This window comes from Zootoca vivipara, chromosome 2 (genome assembly GCF_963506605.1).
Source record: "Zootoca vivipara chromosome 2, rZooViv1.1, whole genome shotgun sequence".
Taxonomy (NCBI): Eukaryota; Metazoa; Chordata; class Lepidosauria; order Squamata; family Lacertidae; genus Zootoca; species Zootoca vivipara.
In genome coordinates, this window is record NC_083277.1 from 121,995,576 (window position 1) to 122,021,498 (window position 25,923).

General features: G+C 45.1%; 1 protein-coding gene across 6 annotated transcripts in view; it reads right to left on the reverse strand.

Moving 5' to 3' along the window:
• The window catches only part of LRP1 (LDL receptor related protein 1), a 335,312-nt gene that overhangs the window by 51,389 nt on the left and 258,000 nt on the right, over window positions 1-25,923 (reverse strand). For all 6 annotated transcript variants that reach the window (XM_060272179.1, XM_060272176.1, XM_060272175.1 and 3 more), the window contains 13 exons: window positions 24,664-24,798; window positions 24,388-24,517; window positions 23,484-23,610; window positions 23,092-23,243; window positions 22,348-22,472; window positions 21,820-22,191; window positions 12,012-12,201; window positions 9,819-10,023; window positions 7,281-7,473; window positions 5,668-5,793; window positions 3,936-4,064; window positions 2,828-2,947; window positions 1,466-1,579 (listed from right to left, as the gene is read on the reverse strand). In XM_060272179.1, coding sequence (XP_060128162.1) covers window positions 1,466-1,579; window positions 2,828-2,947; window positions 3,936-4,064; window positions 5,668-5,793; window positions 7,281-7,473; window positions 9,819-10,023; window positions 12,012-12,201; window positions 21,820-22,191; window positions 22,348-22,472; window positions 23,092-23,243; window positions 23,484-23,610; window positions 24,388-24,517; window positions 24,664-24,798 — 2,118 coding nt within the window. The remainder of the gene's footprint in view (window positions 1-1,465; window positions 1,580-2,827; window positions 2,948-3,935; window positions 4,065-5,667; window positions 5,794-7,280; window positions 7,474-9,818; window positions 10,024-12,011; window positions 12,202-21,819; window positions 22,192-22,347; window positions 22,473-23,091; window positions 23,244-23,483; window positions 23,611-24,387; window positions 24,518-24,663; window positions 24,799-25,923) is intronic.

A 25,923-nucleotide genomic window follows, 5' to 3' on the forward strand; every position in this document is an offset into this window, starting at 1 on the left:
CTTCAACCTTGGGTCCCCAGATGTTGGACTACAATTTCCATCATCCCTGACCATTGGCCAAGTTGGCTGAGGATGATGAGAGTTGCAGTCCAACAATATCTGGAAAGCCAAAGTTTCAATAAATATATATACATACATATATTAAAATTATATTTTATACCCCCCACATAATTGTAGTAAAATCTCTAAGTGATTTACAAAAAAAATCAATAAATCCAGTTTAGATTAATTTAAAACATTTATAAATAATTAAAATTATCAGTAACAAAGATTAAAAACATGCCAACATCTATGTGTCTAGGTAGGATTGCCTAAATAAAAATGCTTTAAATAGGTACCATAAAGGGAAAGTGCTTGCCTTGTGTCAATAGGCAGGGAGTTCCAAAGCACTGGTCCTGCCACATTAAAAGTTTGCTTTCTCATAACTGGGGAATGAGTATGGCATTTGCAACAGTGAGCATATATGGGATAAGACAGGCATCCCCAAACCTCGGCCCTCCAGATGTTTTGGACTACAATTCCCATCATCCCTGACCACTGGTCCTCTTAGCTAGGGATCATGGGAGTTGTAGGCCAAAACATCTGGAGGGCCACAGTCTGGGGATGCCTGGGATAAGATGATCCTGCAAGGTTGAAGAATGCTACAACAGGTGATGGAGTGGTCAGTGTATTCAATGTGGTCCGGTGGCTTATGTTTTCAACCTACTATTCAGTCTTCCTTGTGGCACACTAGTTTACCCTGCTGATTACTTTGGGAACCTCTGCTGGAAATTTTAGGATATTCTAGGTTTCATACTCAACTCCAGAGTCCCTGCTGCAGGGATGGGGAATCTGTTGCTCTCCAGATGTTGCTGGACTACAACTCTGATCATCCCTGACTGCAGGCCATGCAAGCCAGGGCTGATGGAAGTTAAGAGTGCAATGATGTCTGGAGAGTCACAGCTTCCGCCCCCCTACCCTAATGGTAGTGCAGATGCATACTGCCAGCTCTTTTCCTCTTGCATCTTTCTTTTAATCTGGCAGGGATGCTGCAGCAGGAAGATTCCTGCACTGAGCAGGAGCCAGGATTAGATCACCTCTAAGTTCCTTTGAACTATAACATTCTATGATTCTATGGCTGCCTTTTTTCTAACAGAGCTGCATGATTTCTTCCTCCCAATCTGCATCTTCACCTGTTTTGCACACACACAGATATACAGTTCTTCCTCCAAATTCTTTCAAGACTGCCACAAAGCACTCAACTAAATGCCTGGCATGGATGAACTGCCAAGAGCAGACATATCAGGTGCTGTTCGATGGGGAAGGGGCTGGGAAGCGACAAGGGCTCTCTTTCTTGTGGGAAGAGCAGACTGGATTGGCCCTGGCCAACTGGAAAACAGCTGATAAGCGAGAGAGAAGTGTAGAGTGGGGAAAACCTGTAGAAAAGTGTGTGCTACAGCATTTCACATGCCCGCGTAACACTCACAGCAGTTCATCTCGTCTGAAGCATCCTCACAGTCTATTTGATGGTTGCAACGGCTTGAGTTACTGATGCAGGTCCCGTCCCGACAACGAAACTCTGTGGCAGCACAGCTAGTCTCTGAAATGAATAGGTAGCACATTATCATCGCCATTGTTGTGAGAATTTTAAGGTTTTTTAATGTATGTGTATTAAATGTTCATAGATGTACCAAGCAAACATGTGCAAGAGGGCAGTCCTGTAGCCATTTTGACTCTCCCAGGCTGACAAGCCCTTTCTCTTTGAAAGGAGGGAGGAAATGAAAAAAAGCCCTCCCCATTGTCTCTCTGCTCGCAGATCCTGCCTTAAGGGCACATTTAAGGTGTGAACAGGGGAGCTTGTCACCTGTCTCAGGAACTCAGTAATTATCTTTACAAAAAGAGTGGCCAGGCTCCCCATGGTGATCCAACATTAACAAGTAAACTTGGCAGATTTCTCACGCCTCTTCTTTGATGTAGGTTTGATGTGGGGTGGTGGTGGTCTTGGGCTACACCCCTTCTGTGATGTATGTCAGATGCTTCTGGGGGTGGGCTGGACTGGGAAGGAGGGAATTTTCAAAGTTCTATATATGGGGAGGGAGACCCTTTGTTCTGGGTCCTTCTCCTGTGTGAGAGAGAACACCCTCCTGCAGCAGATTGTTTTATTTTCTTGGCAAATAAACCACGGGCAACTAGCCTTGCTTTCATCTACCTTGGGTTGGTCTCTGTTTTGCACTATCGAAGAGGGGTAATTAATTTTGCCCAATCTCTTCGGAGGTTCGGACTCCCTACCGGGGTAGGACCCTTTTAAACAGGCAAGAAAACCTTTAAAAACTCTTATAACACCATCATCACATCCATTTTGTATGCCAATCTGGTGCCAATGAGTTCAGACCAGCATACATGGCCCCACAACAACCCTGTGAGGGAGGCTAGGCTGACAGACTTGATGGGCCCAGGTGGCCGAACGTGGATTTCTAACTCTCGTCTAAATCCAGCACTCTAGCCACCAATATGCTGGCAACAGGAATAGGTCTTTAGAGAGCTGAATACATGCCCTCTGAGGACAGGGCTTAGCTTGTCAAGCTAAACCACTGTTTCCCTGTGCATGAATCAGGATGAAGACAACCAGCAATGGATGAGCACTGTCCGTGGTTAAAGTCTTATGTCTGCTGGATGCTCTGCATTAAGCATTAAGAATTAGGTAACACAATGTAACAGGAAAGCCAAACTGCAGCTCCAGAAGATTGTGCAAACAAATGCTTAGTAGAGCAGGGGAAGGCAATGAAACATTTTGCTCGCCCCTTAACCTTGACAGATAGCAGGGGTAGCCCTCCTGAACAGCACTTACTGTTGCAAGGCACTTCATCTGAGTTGTCCCCGCAGTCATCCCTACCATTGCACCAATCTCTGCTGTGCACACAACGCTTGTTGGTGCAGTGCAGGTAGCCCTTCTTACATTTGCGGTTGTCTGCAACATAAAACGTATTAGTGAGTGAATATGTGTGCAAAAGGACCGCACACAGAGAGTATAAATGAATGCATTGAATTCAACCTAGCAGAGTCCCACTGAGAAGGCTTATGTAGATTTCAGCCACATTAAAGTTTCTTAAAACAGAATCTAAGCATGTCCCTGCACCAACCAAGTGTTTTCTGCACAATGGAAATATCTGGGTGTAGAGTGGCAAACAGGGCCCTTCTCCCACCTGCTCAGCACAATGTGGGCTGTGGCAAAGAGAAGTAGATTATAAGGCAGGACTTATTGTATCCTTCATCTGCTGGAACTCACAATTCATTTAGGTCCAGCGGTAGAAGTCTGGAGGGAGGGCTATTACCTGCTCAAGCCCTGTCTGGGGGCTTCCCAGGAGCACCTGGCTGGCCACTGTGGAAAGCACAGGCATTTGGTTTGATCCACAGGGGTGATAATGAGTATGTCCCCCTAAGATGCTACTCTGCAAATAGAGACCACTAATGCTATAAAAAGAGCAAAAACCATTTCTGTGGGAAATTTTACTCGACTGACATATCTATCAGTCAGAAAGAGAAAGAGAGAGGGAGGGAGGGGGAGAGAGAGAGCTGTAGTTTACAGAGAGTAATGCAAAAGACCCTGACTAAATATTCTTCTTTATTAATTTTTTATACTGCCCTTCATCCATAGATCTCAGAGTGGATCACAACAGCTGTGTGTAGAGCTTTAGACCTTAAGAACTCTGCTTTCTCCCAAGGATACAAGAAGAGCAGCAGCACTCCAGGCAACCCAATCTACTTCTCTCAAGTTAACCATGGGATGAAGTCTCCCCCCCAAAAAAAATGGTCAGAGGAAAAAGGAAAAGTGGCACCTAGCCCCTTTGTGCAAGCTGCATTATTAGCCCCCATGGGTGCAAGAGGAAGAATCCAATTTATCCATAGGCAGAGAGAAGAAAGAAGCAAAGCAGGAGGAGCACAGGAAGGAGCCTTACTGCAGTAGGACTGCTTCTCATCCGACTTGTCCTTGCAGTGGGCCACGCCGTCACAGGTGTGGCTGAAATCAATGCAGTCACCATTTCCACACTCGAACTCATTGAGCACATTACAGGTGGAGTTGGGCGCTAAGGAAGGGAGAACAGGGGTGAGTGTAAGCAGAATGAGCCCAGCATTTCATTTCACGGGAGACTGTTTCAGATGTGTCTCACGTTCACAACCACCTGTACACTTGCACCTGACATATGGGAGGGGAAAATGCTGGAACTGGTACCAGCTAGTGAAAGGCACCTTCAAAACAGTGCCTGTGGGGATGCGGGGTGAGGTGAGGGTTATTAGGTCAAAGTAATATTCTGCTCTAATGGGAATATAATTAATTAGTTGATTAACTGAGGTATTTATATACTACCACACTTAATTACCAAAGCTTCTAAGAAGTACTGGCATAAGAACAAAAGTCACCGCAGAATATTTATATGCATTCACCATGACACTCTGCACAAGCCATATTTATGATGCGCTCATGTCCTGCTTATGGTCTTCCCATGGTATCTGGCTGGCCACTGAACTAGAGAGGCCTAATCCAGCAGAGCTATTCTTTGTGTTCTTATGATGAGGAACCAGTGGCATCAAGAGCACTGAGAGATTCATGCATCCCAAATAAACTTCTAAAAAGGGGGCCATATTTTCACAGCTGTGTTTTACTTAGAATCATGGAATTGTAGAGTTGGAAGGGGCCACAAGGGTCATCTAACCTCCTGCAATACAGGAATCTTTTGTCCAACATGAGGTTCAGGACCCTGACATTAAGAGTCTCATGCTCTACCAACTGAGCTATCCAGCAGCTGTCATTGGTGGATGCTTGATGCCAGTCTTCTGCTAGAAGTGAAGCCTGAAGTTGATGTTTTTTTCTGTGCCTTTTTGCATTCCACTTTAACTTATTATGCACATAAATGAGTTAATATTACAGTGGTACCTCGGTTTGCAACCGCCTCGGGGAGCGACCGCTTCGGTTTCTGACCACCATGGACCCGGAAGTGTTTACACCCGGGTTCCGCGGCGCCTGGATGCGCAGAAGCGATCTGTGCAGCGTGTGCATGTGCAGAAGCGATCTGCTCAGCGCGTGCGTGCACAGAAGCGCTCTATTGGTGCTTCGCGTACGCACAGAAGCTTGCCTCGGGGAGCGACCGGCTCCCCGGAACCAATTGTGGTCGCAAACTGAGGTGCCACTATAATTTGATTGCCAGATCAAACACTCTTCTTTTGGCCTGCACAAAATACTGAAGCTGTTGCCCTGGTTATATTCTGGGACTGCTGTAATCCCACAAACACAGCTACATATTACACACAATTCCAGACAAAGGATATTTCACGCAATACTACAGACCTGGGGCCCATGAGACCTGCCAGACTGGTAGATTAGTGGGTGGCAGAGCCCGTGAGAGGCTGTTGCAGAAATTCTGCAACCCATAGGTTTCCACGTGTGCAGAAATGGCTTTGTTCATTTCTGCTAAGGTGTACAACTACCAATGCTGTAAAATATCAACATGTAATTCCATGGTCAAATGAGAGGAGATGACCCAGATCTGGAAATATAACAAACAGTCCCTCCCTTTTCCTCCAGCCTGTGCACAGCACTCAAGTTTTTGCCCTACCATGACCCTTAGCACATGGAAACAGACACAACCATATGACCTTCATATGCCTGATCAAATCCTTGTGGGTGCTCACCTTTGCAAGTAAGATCCTCCTGAAGGATCTTGTCACCACGACAAGAACAGGTGGTTTCACCCTTGGCTGAGAGAAGGCATAGGTCCTGGCAACCACCATTGTTTGCTCTGCACAGAGAGAGCTCACCTGGGTAGAAGAGTCAGAGCGGAAGAGAAATAGATACAGCAAAATCAGAGTTGGGGGAATATGGGTTGAACAGTCTGGTATGAGAGGCACAAAGGAAGTTCTATAGCCCAACCCTATGTATATTTACTTGGAAGCATGCCCAGCTAAGTTCTCTGGAACTTACTCCCAAGTAAACAGAGAACTGTGGCCAAAGTCTGACCGCCACCTCTGTTTTTATGCTTCAGCCTCACACCAATTTGCAACATTCTTGAATGATGAGCTCAAGGCTGAAAGCTCTAACCATCACATAGCCACAATGTGTGAAGCCTGTTGCTGTCATACAACATCCACAGGTCGCTCAAGACTAGGTCACCCTCCTCCCTCCACTCTGCAGCTGGGGGAATGGGAACATTGGCTTTTGCAGAACAAAATTAACCTGTGTGAGTCACTAGCATAAAAAGGATTAAAGTCATGGGGAAAGAGACTTAACCATGTCATAATGTCTATTATTTATGGTAGTTTCGAATGGAGCCTCCATGTTTAGAAAAAACATCTCTCTAATTACCAGATATGGAGGTGAGAGAGGAAGCAACAGCTGAATACTAACACCACTGTGCCTTTCATGTGTTACTTCCTGGGGGGCAGCTGTGTTGGGCTAGGTGGATATTTATTTGCACAGTTTGCATCCCAGTGGCACACCTGTCTGTGGGCTCCCTCCCTCTTGGGTGTGCATAGCCCAGGGGTCCCCAAACTAAGGTCCGGGGGCGGCCCAATCGCCTTCTAAATCCGGCCCGCGGACAGCCTGGAAATCAGCATGTTTTTACATGAGTAGAATGTGTCATTTTATTTAAAATGCATCTCTGGGTTATTTGTGGGGCATAGGAATTTGTTCATCCCCCCCCCTTCAAAATATAGTCCGGCCCCCGACAAGGTCTGTGGGACAGTGGACCAGCCCCCGGCTGAAAAATTTTGCTGACCCCTGGCGTAGCCCAAACAAAGCTGAGCCAAAGAAAAGGCAATCTATCATATAGCCTAAGGCAGTGATGGCCAAATTTGGCCCTCCAGCTGTTTTGGGACTACAACTCCCATCATCCCTAGCTAAGAGGACCAGTGGTCAGGGATGATGGGAATTGTAGTCCCAAAACAGCTGGAAGGCCAAGTTTGGCCCTCACTGGCCTAAGGGATGCAATATGCTCCACTTGCCAAAATGGAACAAATGTCCATCAGAGAGAGAACAAGGGTTGCACCAGCACTGTGGATGGGCAACAGAGCAAGCTATTGGGGTAGGTGCAGGTAGCTCTAAGAGTTCTGCTGAGGGCCAGAGAGAAAGAAAGGGCCACTTCTCCTTCCGAATTGCTGAGGGAGGTGACAAGTTGAGAGCCTACAAGAATCAGAGGAGAACTGGAGGGTAAACAAAGAGAGGAGCACCATTCTACCCATCTTGTGTTTTTCAAAGGGGTCACTCTCCAACTGCGCCACCACCCCAAGAGGCAAGGTGCTTTCCTTACAGCTGTTGGTGTCATTGGCCACAGCAATGATGCCCATGGGTTGCTGGGGGATGTCAATGCGCAGGTGCTTCATGTCAGAGCCCACATATTTGTTGGCACGCTGCACAGCACGACGCACCCAGTCTGTCCAGAAGATGTAGTCACCATAGACGGCCAGGCCAAAGGGGTGCACTGGTTCTGCCTTCAATATCACCTGTTGGGGATTGCCACAATGTTAGTGGGGAGGAGAGAGACAATGGCCATGGCTACTGACCAAGCACATACATCAGTAGTAGCTTCACATGCACCTCTCAGCACGGGACTAACTAGTGTATTCATATGCTACCATATCATTATCAGCTGTAACCAGCTTGCTTTAGTGTGGTTTGTGCACTGTGACTCCTTGTCCAAGCAACTACTTTTAATTTTCCTTTGCCTTTCTTTCAAATTGTTCTTGAGGACAGGGAACTACAGTAAGCCTGCAATGTACACACATGTAACTTGTGCGCATTCAGCTTTATGCAAGTCCTATCTATCTATCTATCTATCTATGGTGGAAAGGGGTGGGGTTCTGGGGGAAATGACTTTGGCAATTCCACAGGCCACTGACTGTATGTGATTTTGGCTTTAGGCATGATCCCTGGAACTTAACTCCCACATAAATGGGGGGGGGGCATGTTTTCCAAAATGATGCAGCTAAAGTGAATAGATTATGAGGCTGCCCCAAAATGCTAGATCCAAGGTCTGGTCTGAAGGCTCAGAAGGCTGAAACTAAGTAAGTCTGGGTAGGGTCAATCTCTGGATGGGAGACTGTCTGGGAACCACACATATGCTGTCTGGGGCTCCATGATAAGGGAAAGATGGGACTTAAGTGCAAAAAGTAAATATAAAAATAAGTTATGTTTCAACATACATACAAGCGCTGTATAGGGAAGCTTTTTAATATGTCATGTTTTATTATGTTTTTATATACGTTGAAAGCTGCCCAGAGTGGCTGGGGCAACCCAACTGGATGGGCGGAGTATAAATAATAAAATTCCTGTTAATAATAACAACAACTACTACTACTACCACCAATGAGCCATATGCACTACCTAAGGGATTTCCAAAGATGTGGGGTCCCCTCTGAAAAGGCTCTGTCCCTAGTACCTGCCAACCAGATAGTAGTTAAAGGTGGATGCCTCAAGTCTCATGCAGGTTCATATGGGTACAGGCAGATGTAACCTGGTCTCAAACAATATGTGGCTTTAAATCCCAAAACCAACACTTAAAAATTGAGCTCGGGAATGAATAAACAATTAATATAACTGGTACACAACTGGTATAACATGATCTAAAGCTTGAACCTACTTGGGTAACCTTGGCCCAATCACTCTCTTTCAAGCTAATCTACCTCACATGGTTGCTGTTAGTGGGGAAATTGGGACGTGGGGGGAGGAGAATCATATACAATGCTTTGAGCTCCTTGGAAAAAAGGTAGGCTATTACGTATAATAAAATATATACATGGCCCTTAGTATTTGCCCTGAGCCTGAGACACACACTATTAATTCTGGCAGCAAGTTGATGTCCAGACATTAAAACAATGATGGCCAAGGATCAAAACCAGAGAGCAACTTGAAGACCATGCTAGTCATGCAGAAGGAAAGACAAAAGACCATGTTCTTAGGCTCCACATATGTCTGCACTGACTCTCTGGAAGTTTGCCCATAATTCATGATGTGTATATTTCACAAAACAAAACACTCCATTATTGAGGTAGCAAATACACAAGTGCTCTGTTTTGCTACCACTCAAAGCTCTGTTTTATAGACTGGAAACAATCAGTAGTTTATAACAGAATTGCAAGTGCTTTGAAAGAGGCATCTCTTCCCATAGTGTGCATCAGCCTTCGCAACCTGGTTTCCTTGTGATGGCTTGGACTACAAGTCCCATCAAACCCAGCCAGCATGGTTGTGCTAGCTTGGGCTGGTGGGAATTGTAGTCCAAACCTGCTGGATGGCACCAGGCTGAGAAAGGCTTGTATACATATACATTTGTTTATCCCATGACTACCTTTCATTAAACTGATTTAGTAGGTTTTTTTAAGCAATGCAGGAACCTACACCACCTACACAAAAGTGAGATGTGTGTAGTGATTCTTCTTTCCATCTGTCTTCTACTTCTTAAAAACCACAAAAAACATCTGTCTCCAGTTACTGGACAAGAAGTGGGGGGTGGGGTGCCCTCCGTAGATTTCCATGTACCTCAGTGACTAAAAAGAAACAAGGCCTTCATCATCCTGGTCCATTTCCACATCTGTGAGAAATGGTCTGCTACACCCATTGGTCAAATGGCAAGAAGTGACTAACTTCTGAGACTTTATAGCAGAGATGAGCAACCTATAGCCCTCCAGGTGTTGCTAAGACTCCAACACCCATCAACCCCAGCCAGCATAGCCACAGGCAACAAATGATGGGAGTTGTAGTGCAGCAAACACCTGGAGGGCCACAGGTTCACCACCTCTTCTTTAGAGCCTGCTAACGCCAGACCCCCTGGGAAGGAGCCCTGCTGACTTACATATCGCTTGGTGCCGTCGTATTCACACCGCTCTATCTTGTCCAGTGTGGCATCAGAGAAGTAGATTTTCTCCGCCTTGTGATCAATGGCCAGACCATTGGGGGTGCGAATATCTTTGTCGATGATGGTGATCATGTTGGCACCTGATAGTGTAGCCCGCATGATGCTGGGGTGTTGTTCATTCCAGTTGGTCCAAAACATCAGGCTGAAGGGAAGGGGAAAATTGATTATTGAGGAGCATATGCATATGCCTTGAGCAATTTTTTTGCTACCATCTCTCTGACTTCGAAAGACTGTTTGGTCAGCTGTGGCTGGGATGTTTTACAGCGAAGCTTGTCCAAACTGGGAAAGCTCACTCCAGTGGTTCTTCAGACTTTCAGTTCGCATTCACTCCCAGTCTGCCTAGACATCACTACTCAGGGTATACACACAAAGGTTGCCTTGTGTACTTTAAAAGGGAGAGTTCCAAGGCTGTTTTTCAGTGTGGGAGTGGAGGATGCATTCAAGCTTTGTACCTGGATGTTCAGGTGTACAAACTGCACCCTTCTTGGAGAACAGGGATCTGGCTATCCTGATACATTGCATGGTACTCTCTCTAGGGTCAATAAATGTAATGAGCTTTAATAAGGGCTGCCTTTGAAAAACATTCCAAAATTACCACTGGTCCAAAATGTGGTAGCTAAGCACCCCAAGGGTGCTTGCCAAAGGGAATCACATTTATTTTAAAAGAACAGTACTGCTTACAAGTTTGTTTCCAGGCCCACTTCAAAGTACTGGTTCTGACCTTTAAAGAAGCAACAGACCTGTGTCAAGGATGTCAGAAGGAACGTATTTTCCTATGGTGTTGCTCCAATGTAGTGTAAAACTATGGGGGCCAGATGCAGCCCAATTGCCTTCTAAATCTGGCCCGCAGATGGTCTGGGAATCAGCAAGTTTTTACATGAATAGAATGTGTCCTTTTATTTAAAATGCATCTCTGGGTTATTTGTGGGGCCTGCCTGGTGTTTTTACATGAGTAGAATGTGTCCTTTTATTTAAAATGCATCTCTGGGTTATTTGTGGGGCATAGGAATTTGTTCATATATTTTTTCAAAATATAGTCCGGCCCCCCACAAAGTCTGAGGGACAGTGTACCGACCCCCTGCTGAAAAAGTTTGCTGACCTCTGGTCTAGAGTTTATTTAATTTACTTGCTTATTGCATTTATTTATCACATAGTACAGAAAATGTCTCAAAGCAACTCACAAATATACAAGTATACAGAACATAGTGTCTTTGTTCAGAAGTACAGGCAATGACAGATCTGCATGGGGGTTATGTTCAGGACCCCCCCCCACCAGCTGATGGGGCCCACGTAATCCTGCCCCGCCTATTTTGTGATGTTTACTTCCGGGTTTGGCATAATGTGCATGGTCATGGCCGCACACATATCGGATACACCTAAAATGGTCACTGCCTGTTTTGCTAAACTTTGGTTTATCATTAAGTGAACAAGAAGCTTTCTCTCCCGTTTTGAACTAACTAATCACAGTTTAGCATGATGTCTAAACCTGGTCAAAAAGTGGTTAAATTTGACTATGGCTTACTGAAGCAACCAAACCATGATTTATAAGGTTGGCGTGTGTTAGTAAACCATAGGCAATATTAGCTATAGTTTAGGGTTCAAATGCACAAATAAACCAGCTTAATTAAACACTGAAGTGAAAGTTTCTGTTTCCCATGCCTGGTGAAATGTTGGGAAGAATGTATACAAGAGACTGAGGCTTTTTTACACATGAAATAACATGCAACAATCTTCTTTTATCTTTTGTGTTCCCTCTCATGCATTGAGATGACAAGGACCTCCATAGAATGCAAATGTGAGAGGCTGTGCATAGACCTTCTCTGTGATGTACCTCTTTGGAACTCCCTTCTCCAAAAGTGCACTGGACTCCCTTTCAGAAAGATATAGAGTTTGATGGGTTAGTGAACATTTTGGTTTTCAACTTGATGGTTTGGATAACAATGCTGTAGATTTTAAATTTTAACCATGGTCTAAAACTGATTTGTACTGTATAAATATTGTAAATTGCTGTGGGAGCCCTTGAAGGCCAAGTGTTTGCATGCCATTCAGTATAAAAACATTTAAATGAATCAACGAATAAGAACATTCAGATTCCCCAGTGATTCCAAGGGTTTGCACACTGGAACCTACTTCTGGCATTCATCCAACACAAAGGCTCGAGGGTGGTCATCCCCCGACATGGTGATGACAGTCTCTCTCTCAAAAGCTCCTTCACGGGTCTGATTCACAGTATGTCGGGTGATGGTGGAGGTGGTGTAGCTCGTCCAATACAAAGTGTCCCAGCCTCGGTGGTAGGCCAGCCCCTCAACAGAGCCAACATCTGGAGAAGGTAGAGCATGGTGCAATTTCAGCAAAATAGTGGTTTCCTTACACAGTCTTTTAACTCTCAGGCTTTAGCAACTGGATGCCCACTCTATGCTCTCCCCACCCAGTCTGCTCAAGAAATCTGTCTCAAGTCCTGCTCTGCTGACTATCAGTTAAGCACAGATTAACTACCGGTAGCTTGGCTGCTGTGTTTCTTTGATCTCAGAAGAAGCTTCTGAGCAAACAGTGTGGTTCACGCATAACGCTAAGCCAAACTATGGCCTACCATGAATAATAATAATAATAATAATAATTTATACCCCACCCATCTGGCTGGGTTTCCCCAGCCACTCTGGGCAGCTTCCAACAAAATATTAAAATACAATAGTCTGTCAAACATTAAAAGCTTCCCTAAACAAGTGTACTGGTGCCCAGTGAGAAAGTGGAAGCCACTTTGCTCCTTCTCTGTCCTGTTGCATTAGTGGGAGCTAGGCCTTCATTGAGCTACCTGGTTTTTCCCCAGGCCTGCTCTTACAAAGGCTTATCTTCTCGATGAGCCCTTATACAATAGCACCAATCATATTCCACAAAGCTCTCAGGCACTACCCCAATGATTCTGCTTGCTTGCCCTTTGGTGCTACATCAGAACTGCTGGTGATCATGAACAAATGCGAGCTAAAACTTCATCACAGGCTCATGGCTGGCATACCCACATGTGTAACCTTTAAAATGAAGGAAGGTTGCTTGGTTGAGTTGCTCTCACTCTTGTTCAGGACACCTTGAGCCCGAAGAATCATGAAAAGATTCTGTGAAAAATAAGGAGCTAGCCTTCCCACCCAAACCAATCAACAGTCCAGAGAGCAACAACAATCCAGAAAGCTAAACCCACTGCACTGATTCAAGATAAAAGTTTTTATGAGCAGTCACAGAGGGTGTATACATTACAGATGATGCCACTGATCAGACATCAGTCTTGGATCTCCACTTGAGCAGCAGGTGGGCTAATCCTTTTTTTTCTTTCTTAAGAGGCATGTGGAATATCCATTCACATTGGGGGAAGACAAAACACTACCATTTGAAAAGTTGGCCAAGTGATGGGAGGAGGCAGCATCATTTTTTCAGAGCTTACCCCAGGAGAGAAAGAGAATCATGGAATTGTAGAGTTGGAAGGGGCGCCAGGGGTCATCTAGTCCTGCAGCGCAGGAACCTCAGCTAAATCATCCATGTAAGTTTGTATCAAATGTAAAGTGGCAGTGCTGTTCTGAAAATGTTATCTGTCCAGCATGGACAGAACTCAACAAAAGTGTGCCTGTTTTAAACTATCCACAGTTAGGCAGCATGGCATCGTGCTGCAGACAGTGCTAGACAACAACAACATGGGCACATTTGGATTTCTGACAGATTGCTTAACTATCTAGCTGCCATAAACATAACTTTACTAATTGTCTATATTGATTTAGCCACAGATGCTTTCAACACAAGGAAACGATTGCAATTAAAGTATCAGCATGGGTTCTTCTGCTGTCTCAGCAACACTTCTTAATTGAGCGCTCCTTGATGCATCACAGTAAGGAGAGACTTTTCCCACATTTGCCTTTGGTAATTGAATACAGCCTGGAGGAAACAATGGCTCGATAATCTGAGACTCTGGTGCACCAGGTTCAATTCCTTGCTCTGATATGTAAACTCCCTGGGTGATTGTGGCCAATCTGTCGTTCTGGGCTGAGTTACTTCACTGTGCTGTTATGAGTGCCCCTGCCAGTTCAGTTCAAAAACAAGTCGCAGATGCCCCAGCATGAGCCAAGCTTCACCCATGTGCACAGCTTTAGCTTTAGCAAAGGCTGCCATTTCATCATGCCCCTTCAGTTCACAACTTTGACCAGGAAACTACATGGTAACTCAGTGAATGGAGAGGGGGAGGAGAATATGCACCTTTAGGCAAGAGCCACAGGGCAGCAGAGCCCTCTGCACCTGAGAGCTTAGATGGCCATCACCAGCCATGACGCTACTCAACATAAAGCCAATCTCCTAAAGTAGATCAGCAAAGTAAGCAGAACCAAACCAGGCTCCTCCACCTGTGCAGCCCTGGATCTGCTGCTGCTGCTGCTGCTGCTGCTGCGGGCACTTTGTACATTCTCTATCATTAAACTTCCCCTGTATTTTTAGGTTTTGCCTCAAACAACCGTCTGGTTTGTGCATCGCATTAAACCATAGTTCAAATGAAAATAGTTTAGTCTGAATGATCAGTGGACTGGTGTAAACTGTTGAAAACATAGGTCCTTTGTTCCTCCCAGACTCCTGCTGTGCTGTCAAGAAACACACCATAGTGGTTTGCTTCTCTCCCAACAAATCACATGCAAAAGCATTAGATTCATGGTTTGTTTGGGGAAATAAACTACAAGCCCAGGTTTCAATGACCCAACAAGCTGACTATGGCTTGTTTATTGGCAGCGCAGCAGCAAGAGCAGAGGCAGAGCAAGTGCTGACAATTGCATCAGCATGCAGCTCCATCACATTCAACCATATTTTATTTTAACTTTGGTTTAATGTGACCTTTGAGCCATGTCAATATGTGTGATAAACATCCTAAGCTGTTCAGCTGGACTAATGTCCCAGGGCACTTCCAGATAGAACAGAATAGATACTTTATTGTCATTGTACATAGTACAACGAAATTGAATGCCATCCCATAAAAAACAAAATAAAATCACAATTACAGCCACCCACCCACAGACACACACCCATTCCAACTCCCCAGGATCATATTATTTAGTTACAGCATTTAAGATGGTTATAGCTCTTGGATAGAAACTGTTTTTTAATCTATTCGTTCTTGATCTAATTGTTCTGTATCTCTTGCCCGAAGGCAATGGCTCAAAAAGACTATATCCAGGATGAGATGGATCCTGTAAAATATTATTTGCTTTTTTAAGGCAACGGGAGTTGTATAGTTCTTCCAGAGATGGGAGAGGATGACCGATAAAATTTCAGGCTGTGGTTATGACCTTTCCTATCCATGACTGTGCAGCTGGAAAACCAAGCACAGATACAGTATGTAAGAATGCTCTCTATGGAGCCGCGGTAGAAGGACACCAGCAGTCTCTCACTCAGCTTGTTCTTTTTTAAAAGTCTGAGGAAATATATTCTCTGCTGGGCCTTCTTCACCAGAGCAATGGTATTTACTCTGCTCGATGGTAACACCCCAAAACTTAAATATAGCCACCCTCTCCACCTGGTCCCCGCCAATATACAGGGGCTGAATGTCCACCTTTTTCTTCCTGTAGTCCACCACCAGTTCCTTGGTCTTGGCAGTATTAAGGACCAGATTATTATCTCCACACCCAACCATAGAGCCGCTCCACCTCGTCCCGATAGGCAGACTCACCCCCCCCCCCGAAATGAGCCCCACCACAGTGGTGTCATCAGCAAACTTGATTATTTTGTTGCTACAGTCATACGTGTATAGAGCAGAGGACTCAACACACAACCCTGTGGGGAGCCAGTGTTAAGGTTAAGAGCTGTGGACATATATGACCCTACTCTAACCCTCTGGGAGCGGTCTGACAGAAAATTCAAAACCCAGAGACAAATGGAGTTAGAAAGTCCAAGCGCCTCTAGTTTGGACATCAGTCTATGGGGGAGGATAGTGTTGAAAGCAGAGCTAAAGTCCACGAAGAGCAGAGCGGCATGGAGAGTGGTAGTGAGGGCATCCTCCGTGGATCTATTCACCCTGTATGCAAACTGTATTGGCTCTTTCCACCTTTTGTGGATGAAGAGACCCGCTGCAGCAGCATTGATGAAGTTGGATCTGTTAAATGCCTCCATGGGAGATCACCTGGAAACCCCCATGTATACAGCAGTGAGTTCTGCTAAACAAAGGTGGAATATGCACATAACAAATGTATAATCGGGGTTTAACTGCTGCCTGCAATATGTAATAGCACTGTTCAAAATGGTTTTAATGTAATTTTATTACTGTGAGCCACCCTGCACTCCCTTTCAAGTGGAAGGGTGGGTCATAAATTTGAAATAATCAGCATTGTAACTAGTAGACATTGGTGCCCTGTCACTCATTCACTGTAGCATCAGCTTCTTTGTCAAGGGCATCTCAGCACTGTAAGGAAAAGGGGACTTAACCTGTATTGGCTCCCTATGTAAACTGAAGGCAAGGCAAGATGACATTATTCTCAGACTTAGGAGCATACTTCAGAGTCGACTCAAACCAAGACAGCACCACACGGCAGGCACCATACGGCAGCACCCAAAGACCACCAATCTCTCAGATACCCCTGACTTAACTCAGGGGAATGGAAATCTACCAGCATTCCTTACTCCTACAAAAAATAAAAAAGCACAGGAGCTCTTTCTTCCATTGGACTAACCATTCAAAGGAGCAGCAACAAGTAAATGCAGAAGCCACTGGCAATTATCCATTTTGGCATGCCTGTATCTGCACATCTCAGCCCCCAAAATTAATAAACAGAAGGAAACTAATTTGTTCATCTCCATATGCAATGGCACACCCTGCTGCTACCGTATGCCCCAAGCCTGTGCTTGAAAACTGAGTGAGACGCATGGGGCTCTACTTCCTTCGCCTGCCACTCCAGAAAGGGAGGGTGACTTAGTGCTCAGCCACACACATTAGCAGAGCAAACAGTACCAAAAGCGGCAATGCCCTGAGCACAGAAAGGTTTGAATCTCATTAAACCCACTGAGCATAACTCTAATTTATATACACCGTTCAAGATGCAAGAGAAGGGAGCAGGCAGGCAGGGATGAAATATGATACAGTATTTGAATGGACTAGGTACTGATTATACAGTAGCTCTAGCACTGAGAGGTTTTCCACACAAGTGCCTGGAGGACACCTGCTTAATACTGTGTCTGATTTGTCTGATGACTCTGGAGAAGGAGGACATGTGCAAAAGGCTGCCATGCTAGCCAAGAAGATGAGCCTGGTCAGCATAGCTGCCAAGTTTTCCCTTTTCTCGTGAGGAAGCCTATTCAGCATAAGGGAATTTCCCTTAAAAAAGGGGATAACTTGCCAGCTATGCTGGTCAATATTAACTCACTAAATGTGAATAGTATTGAGAAAACAGTCAGCAACTGGAGATGCAGTCAAAACTGAACAGAGACTGAATGGTTGCTTTTGCTTGCAGCAGGCATTAGTAATGAGCTGCACATGTTTTGTCTTTGCCACTGTTAACAGATGGTGTACATTAAAACATGGGTGAAAAATACCTGGTAGCTAGGAGAAGACTGTTGGCTTCTGTTACCTCTCAAATCAGCAATTTAACCCAAAACCAAAGTGTGTCAGAGGTGAGCACTGCCTGCTTCATACACTTGAAAGGAAACAAAAAGACTCCTGTCTCCTTTCTCTTTAACAGTAAGTGGGAACTAATTTCTTTAAAACTGAAGTACTCCTGCCTCTGAAAGGCAACCTACTTCATTTAGGATCCTCAAAAAGAAAAGAAAAAGGGGGAGGAGCACTCCAATAAACATGTATCCATTTAACTGGCTTACTAGCTGATTCTTAACTTAAAAGTCAAAGTTAATGAGCTAAAGATCCCTGATTAATCACTGGTCCAGGCTTGAACTAGCTGTGAAAGAACCTCTTTTCTTAAGAAAGAACATAAGAAGAGTCTGTCAGGAAAAGGCCTACTAAAAAGTAGGACCCTGGCAGAGACACATGCCCAGCTGGCATGTTCACCCCCTTCTGGGCGATCGTTCAGGAGCTTCATAAGCATTCTCCAGCCCGAACATCACAGCGACTGGTGCCAGAAGACACCAGCACACTTTAGGGTTGCGCAGTGGTTGCGCAGTTGCATAACAGAACTCAGTGGCACAGCATCTTGGCTAATCGACTTTATATACATATAAACACACACGGAGCTCTTCATCATGGCTCCCTCTCTCTAGCTTCACAGACCCCAAAGAGAAAGAACAAAGGAACAACAGTCCCACTTAGGAACACAGTAAGACAAACATCCTGTCTATGTCACTTCCACTCTGTGGATTGAAAACACATACAGTCATATGATACACAATAAACCTATGACTGCACATGGGGAATGGATCTCCCAACAGAGTCCTCCTAGGGCAGACCAGGGACTCATGTAGCCCAGCATTCCATCCTACAAGTGCCCACTGAAACAGAAGGCAATACTCATTTCACTTCTAACTGTCCTCCATCCTGAAGCATCCCAGGGTGATTTAACAAAACAGTGAAGCCAAATACAAAAGCATAAATAACAACACAATACTTTAAAAGGCTTTAAAAAGAAAGGTAAAACAATTAAAAACCAGAAATGGTGAGAAACTGAAATTGACAGATTTATCCATCCCTAAAGGGGCAGTACCATCACCTTGAATTATGGTGCTGGAGGAGACTCTTGAGAGTCCCATGGACTGCTAGAAGATCAAACCTATCAATTCTTAAGGAAATCAGCCCTGAGTGCTCCCTGGAAGGACAGATCGTGAAGCTGAGGCTCCAATACTTTGGCCACCTCATGAGAAGAGAAGAATCCTTGGAAAAGACCCTGATGTTGGGAAAGATTGAGGGCACTAGGAGAAGGGGACGACAGAGGACAAGATGGTTGGACAGTGTTCTCGAAGCTACGAACATGAGTTTGACCAAACTGCGGGAGGCAGTGCAAGACAGGAGTGCCTGGCGTGCTATGGTCCATGGGGTCACGAAGAGTCGGACACGACTAAACGACTAAACAACAACAAAGGGGCAGTACCATCACCTCTTCCTCTCCTTGGGCATCATTTCCCTCCAGCTATTGGCTGCTAGCAAAGGGCAGTGGTGGTTCCTCTGTGCTTCCCATTGCTTAGTGGCCATGATGTAGGTTTTTTCCCCACCTTGGTTGCTGCTTCAGCCTCTCCCTTGCTAAGAAGCTGCAGCTGCATCCTCTTCTTCCCCACAAACTACAATCCCAGCAGGAGAGCCCCTTCAAGGCAAGCCATATCTTTCTCCCCACTGCTCCACAGGCTGGGCCCTTCCATTCTACAGGGAGAGTATTTTGGTCAAAGCTCCAGACAGAAGACCCAGGGAGAACAGATCCTGTATTTTGCAAACCACAGTATAGCACTTTAAACATGAGCTTATTTCCCCTAGTATTGCAATTCTATTTAAGGTAAAAGACAGCAGGTACTATGTCTTCTGCAGAGACTGGGCAATGGTAGAACAGCCACATTGGCCCATGATACATACCACTGGCCCATGCAGGAGAGCACCAAATAGCATATCTTATATTCACACAGCCTTGCAATTGCTCCCCCGCCCACCTCCAACTCTCAATGAGATCTAAACGTATGAAATGCTGTACCTCTCTTTCCCCCTTCAAGCTCATCAAACGCCCTAAACCAGAATAAGCTCCATATAACTTTTCTTGGTTAGGTTGTTAAGCAGCCAAGAATATGCACTCATGAGCTAGCCTGTATTCCATATATAAATGTTCAAATGGGTTTTTGTTTTGCAGGACACAATACAGCACTCTAAACATGAGCTGACTTCCCCTCCCAATGTGCTCCCAATGTACTCTGTCTACAGAACAAATTGGTTGTCCTCAAATAATTAAGACTAGAAGACTGCAAACATATTATTGCAAAGTGTGAACAGGTGCACTAGGATGCTCCTCATAGAGAGCTACCTCTGTGATATGACTCTCTTAACAGCTGTGGGAGGAAATAATAAAAGTTAATCAAGGTAAAGCAAAAAATTAGGGCCAATAATAGCTCCTCAGAAAGATCCAAGGTATGCTCAGATTTTAGTAACAATTTCTTATTGCAAATAGAATGTAAGCAAGGGGAGCTTGCCAGGTTTTGCTGTAGAGCAACTATGGCTTGGAATAGCAGGGATTTATTAATGACCAAAAAGCTTCTTTTCCAGAAACCCACTGGCCATCTGCTCAAACCTTATTCTGGTACCATTTTAAATATGCGCAATCGCAACACAGAGACTTTTGCCATTCAAATATGAGGATATATATCCCTGCTGGTGTTTCCCATCCTCCTGCATAGCCACTGGGCTTGATTCCAGGTTGCTCCTTCATTCCCATAAGGAAAGAAGTAGTCACCACTAGTTTCTTTCCATCTGCAGCCCTGCTTACCATATCCTACACCAGTGTTCTCTGGCCATAGTAGCTGGGCCTTATGGAAGTTGGGAGTTCAACAGGTTCCCTGCCTCTATACTAGACTTCAGCAGGAAGAGGGATGGAGTGAGGGTGGCTCTGTGGCTCTTGCAATGCTCCAGGTTTGCCTAGGTTTGCCTTGGCAAGTGCTCTGAAGAAAACTGCTCTTGGCAATCAACGCCAAATAATTTCCTTCAGGGGTGGATCAAGATGGTCTATGGATAAAGGCCCATTTTATTCACATAAATATTTTTATTTAAGTGGTCTGTTGTTGCTTCAGTTTTCAGTACACCACTTAGAGATATGTTTAATATATTAAGCTGTATAGAAATTAACTAGTATCCATCACCATGGTACAAAATCAGCCAGAACGTGCTGCCAGGTTTCCCTAACTCACCTCTTGCTTCAGTCTATGCTCAATCAACTGAGCTCTGAAGCCCTTGCAACAGCTGTCCTTAAGTCTCCAACCTCAGGGATTATTCCTGTTCTCCCACTGAACTGTCACATGGACTCTCTCTCTTTCTCAATCTGGAAGTAGCTTAAGTGTGAACACAGGAGTGTGCCAACTCCCTGAAAGCAGCTCACAGCCATCTAGATACTACCTGGTCCTTTTTACTGCCACACAACACTAAGCTAAACCAAGGCTTGGCTTAGCATGCTGTCCAAACCCAGGTTTGTGGTTTAGTTATCCTAAACTCCCATGAGCCATAAACCAAGAACAAACATTGCTTAGCAGCTAAAAGGGCCGTGAAGAAAAAGTGGCTGTGAGCTGCTTTCAGGAAGTAGGTGCACTCGCACATTAACACTACCCTGTTTCTCATATTTTAAGACATACCCATAAAATAAGCCATAGCAGGATTTTTAAGCATTCAAGGAATATAAGCCATACCCCGAAAATAAGACATAGTGATAGGCGCAGCAGCAATGCCGGCCGCAGCAGGAGGAGGAGGAAAAAATAAGACATCCCTTGAAAATAAGCCATAGTGTGTGTTTTTTGAGGAAAAAATACATATAAGACATGTCTTATAATATGAGAAACACGGTAAGCCATGTGTGGCACATGAACCAGGTCACTGTTACAAAGCCCTGCCCTCAGTTTAATGGGTAGATTTACAGATTCCAGAATGACTTCCACCATTGCAGAATAACTCTGTGACTTCATGCCCACAGCTAGTTCCACCCAGAAGACTTTGTAATGATTTCCCATCAATAGTCCTGCAGGACCCTAGAGTTCTGCTGAAGTCTAGACCATAATCAATCCAATCCTCTTGAGTCCATGGCCCAGCCCTGTAATACTGGATCCTCCCACCAATACAGGAATGTTCACTTGGAGCTGTAGTTCTTCAAGTGACCTCCACAGCAGACATGTGCAAAGGATTACACAGAAGCCATAGCAATCTCTCACTTTGTTTTCTGGAACCCACAAAGGCCAGGATGCTCTCCTGTAAACATTCCCCAGAGGAAAGAGAAGAGTGGGGAGGGGCACCCACAGTACTCACTCTCAACTATGGTCCTGCGTCCACTGCCATCATCATTGATTTGCTGGATGTTGCCAAAGTGAATGTCGCTGAAGAAGATGCGGTTGCTGCCCTTGCTGCCATGGTGATAGTCAAAGGCCAGGGCAATGACGTTCTTCATGTGCTCGCCATCTTCAAACGGCTTGATGGGTGCATTGAGGTTGTTCTCATCTGACAAGTGGATGCTCTTGAGAATGGTGCGTTCTGAGTATAGCAGGTAGCCATCGTAGTCGCGGCAGCTTACACTGTCTTCAGAGAGCATGCCATGGGCACACGCGCAAGTCCGCTGGCCTCCTCCCCGGTACAGGCACAATTGTTCACAACCACCATTATTCTGGGCACACACATTAGTACCTGTAGAAGAGAGGAAGCACCCAGTTGCTTTTCAACCTGCTCCTATCAGCATGGATGGCCTAACTAACCACGAGGTGAATTGAATACCCCCACCCCCCCTACTGCTTGGTGTAGTGCTAATGCTGGGCCTGTAGGCCAGGCTCTCTCTTCACGCACCCTTCTGCCTGGCTCTGTTGAAGACCTTGATGTCCTTCAGCTGCACTCCTATTCCTGTGCGCAGGGACACGATATCTGAAGCATTGTCCTTGCTGCCCCTCTTAATGGATCCATTTGCATGAGTCCTAAAAAGAGGCACAGTCAAGTGCGTGAGTATGAGATGTACCCACAAAGTATTAACACATCTGCCTCATGGCTATGTGCAGAAAGGAAGCATTGATAGGTTATGAAAATGAGACAATAATCTTCAACATATGCACACTCTTACTTATGCATGTTGTTAAGAGTATACCCACCCACCTTGCACCCAAATATTCATGGATTATCCAAGCACAGACTTCTCCCTTGATTAACACACTTACAACTGACTCATGCACAATGCATATATATGTATGTGAATACACACATACACACGGCTCAGCATTGCTTCAGAATAGATACAACCACTTCAAAAGATTAAATTATATTCCAGTATGCAACCAGGTTCCAACAAAGGAAGCAAAGAGCTGTATCCAATTACACCATACCCAGAATAGACCCATAGGCTTCAGTAACTGAAGCCCACTGATTTCAATGGGCCTTCTCTGAATACAACTTAGTCGGATACTACCCAAATTATCCAGCCATAATGAACACATGTGCCATCTGAAAGGGAACAGAGCAATGTGGCTGTTGCAAAATCCTTTCAAGCATGACTCTGGACTCTCTCTGCTACAACAGCCTTGGTAGCACTGAGGCACAAACCTGTCACTCCAGTAGACGTAATCCTCAAAGACCGATACTGAGAACATGTCCATGTTATTATGAGGCAGGACAACCTCTCTCTTGTCCCCTGTCTCCAGGTCTATGCGTTCGATCTTGTCTGTCCGGGCATCACACCAATAAAGCTTCCCATCCTAGAGAGAGAGGAGGAGGATGTAGGATATATTTTCTCAAAATGCAGGGAGTCCTGCTTTGTTTTCACCCTGGAGCTGCAAAGATACACAGCCCATCCCTGGCATAAAACACCACAGCCCTCTGCAGCCTGAGCGAGCCCCCATGTGCACTCCCGAAACCTGCACACTTGTTTCAGAGATTTCCCGCTTCTCCTGCCATTCTTCTTCTTCTCTCTTGTGAAGCTCAGCCCTGAGACATACCTCATAGTCAATTGAGATCCCATTGGGCCAGCTGATGCTGGTGTTGACTAGGACCACTCGCTGTGTCCCATCCAGCCAGGAGCGTTCAATACGAGGGTACTGGCCCCACTCTGTCCAAAAGAGATACCTGGAGGAGAGGAGAGAAACGTATCACATCTTCAGCCATGCAACTTAGGCCCAGTTCAAAAATACCCTACCCTTCCTCAGCAGAATTCAAACCAAGGTACAGTGTCTTCTCTCAGCCCCATGATTTGGCCCCACTCTGTGAGGAAAATTAGGCTGACAGATAGATTGCCTTGGATTTGGGTCTCTTTGGCTCTAGTTCAACACTCAACATTCTTCAACAGCTTTCCACATTCATCACAATGGCTAGTGCTGTATGAGTGGGCTGCCACAGGTCATATACAAGAAACTGAATGTCCTTCTCACCTCACCTCAGATGCAAGGTTTTCTAGCAGAGACCCAGCAGACTTGCCTTTCCCAAACTCCAGCCCTTAACACCAACGGTGGGGAAGCTGCAGCATTCCAGGTGTCCCTGGACTCCAACTCCCATCCTCCCTGACCACTGGCCAAACTGGCTGGAGCTGAGGGAACCCATGAGCCCATCAATATCTGGAGAAACCACAGATTCCTCACCCTTGCCTTAGGCTCTATTAACTCTCACAAAGAAATGGATCCTGAGCCTATTCTTACTGTGAGCATTTGCCATGTGCTCAAACCGACTACTTAGGAAAGGGCTGTAGCTCAGTGCAGAAGGTCCTTGGTTTAATCCCCAACATCCCCAGGGAGGGACCCCTGCCTGAAACCCTGGAGAGCCACTGCCAGGCAGTTCTGACCAAGATGGACCAGTGGTCTGAGTCAATATAAGTTAGCTTCCTATGTGCTCACCACAGCCAATCCTTACCCTTTCGCGGGGTGCACAGTGATGGCACGCGGCTTGTCCAGTCCCTGTGAGATCACCACATAGCGGAATGAACCATTGAGCCTGGCCACCTCAATGACATCAAAGCCTTGGTCAGTCCAGTAGATGTTTCCTGAAGAGAAGGACGTGCAAGAGGTGATTATTCAACCAGTTGCTTCACACACTGCAGGAGGCTGGTGTTCCCCTCCACATCCCACCCAACACTTCCTCATCCCTATCTCTGATTGATTCTTTGATGCTAACTGCACACTGCCTTACCTGCAATCCAATCCACAGCAATGCCCTCCACCCGGCCAATGCCATTGGTCACCACATCTTCTCTCCATGTCTGGTCCCGCTTGGCCCGACTGATAGTGCTCAAGCCCATGTCCACCCAATAGATGGTGTCATTCTCTGAAGGAAAAAAGGAAGCGTGTTGTGGATGTCAGGGGGAGAGGTTCAAAAGTGATGATATGCAAATCTGTGAGAATTATCCCTCTACAGCAACACACAGCATCCACCATGGTTCTAAGTCTCCCAGTTTCCCCAACCCCAGTTATCTGGTCCCCAAAAGTCCACTCCTTGGCAACAAGATCTAGTGCACTCAAAGCCATGAAAGCAGAATAAATAGGTTTACTGAACTCCTGTAGCTCCACTGGCCAGGCAGAACCACAAGTGAAGGCAGCTAAGGGGAAACAGTGGAGAATCCCAGTTTTCAGAGGGTTAAGACAGGATAACTCTAGTTTAAGTCAACAGTACATGCTGTGGGTTCAGCCTGGATGACAAGTAGGATCTAGACTCCACTTGTCAGCTAAATAGGACCTTTCTTTAGGTGTTGCAAGGCCAACGTGACACAACTTCAACCAGCAAGCAGTTGTGGAGTGGCACACCAAATATGAAAAAGCATAGGGCAAAAAGTAATTTCTAAAATGTGTAAAATGTTATTAGAATGGGAAACAAAAGATGAACTGGTAAAGCCAGCAACAATACACTGGGCAAGGGATATAGGTCACAATATATAAATGTCAGCATGGGAGAAATTATGGATTACAGATACGACATTTACAGCATATAATACATTAAAGGAGAACTATATGAAAATGATGTATATTATTTGACTATGTAGAATTGGCAAAGATGACAGGAAAAAATAGGAACCAGACAGACCAAAAGTTCAACAAAGAATGGGATATATACAGATGATATTTAAAAGAACATTGTTCCCATATGAAATCTTTGACATGCTTTGATTAACTTCTGCTGTGTCATATGCTACAAAGATTATACAGTAGATGTTTTATGATAAGTTAAATGTCATACAATATGCAGTCAACAAGGAAATGAAGGACCCACGCTGAGGAAGTTGGAAGTCTCAACCTATGAAATAACTTTATTTTATATGTAATATTTGCTTTGTATTTGATGTGTTTTCTTTTTTTGTGGTGGATGGATGCAATATTTAAAAATCAATAAAGATTAAACTGGAAAGACAAAAAAGAAAGAAAGAAAAGAAAATGATGTATAAATGGTATTTAACTC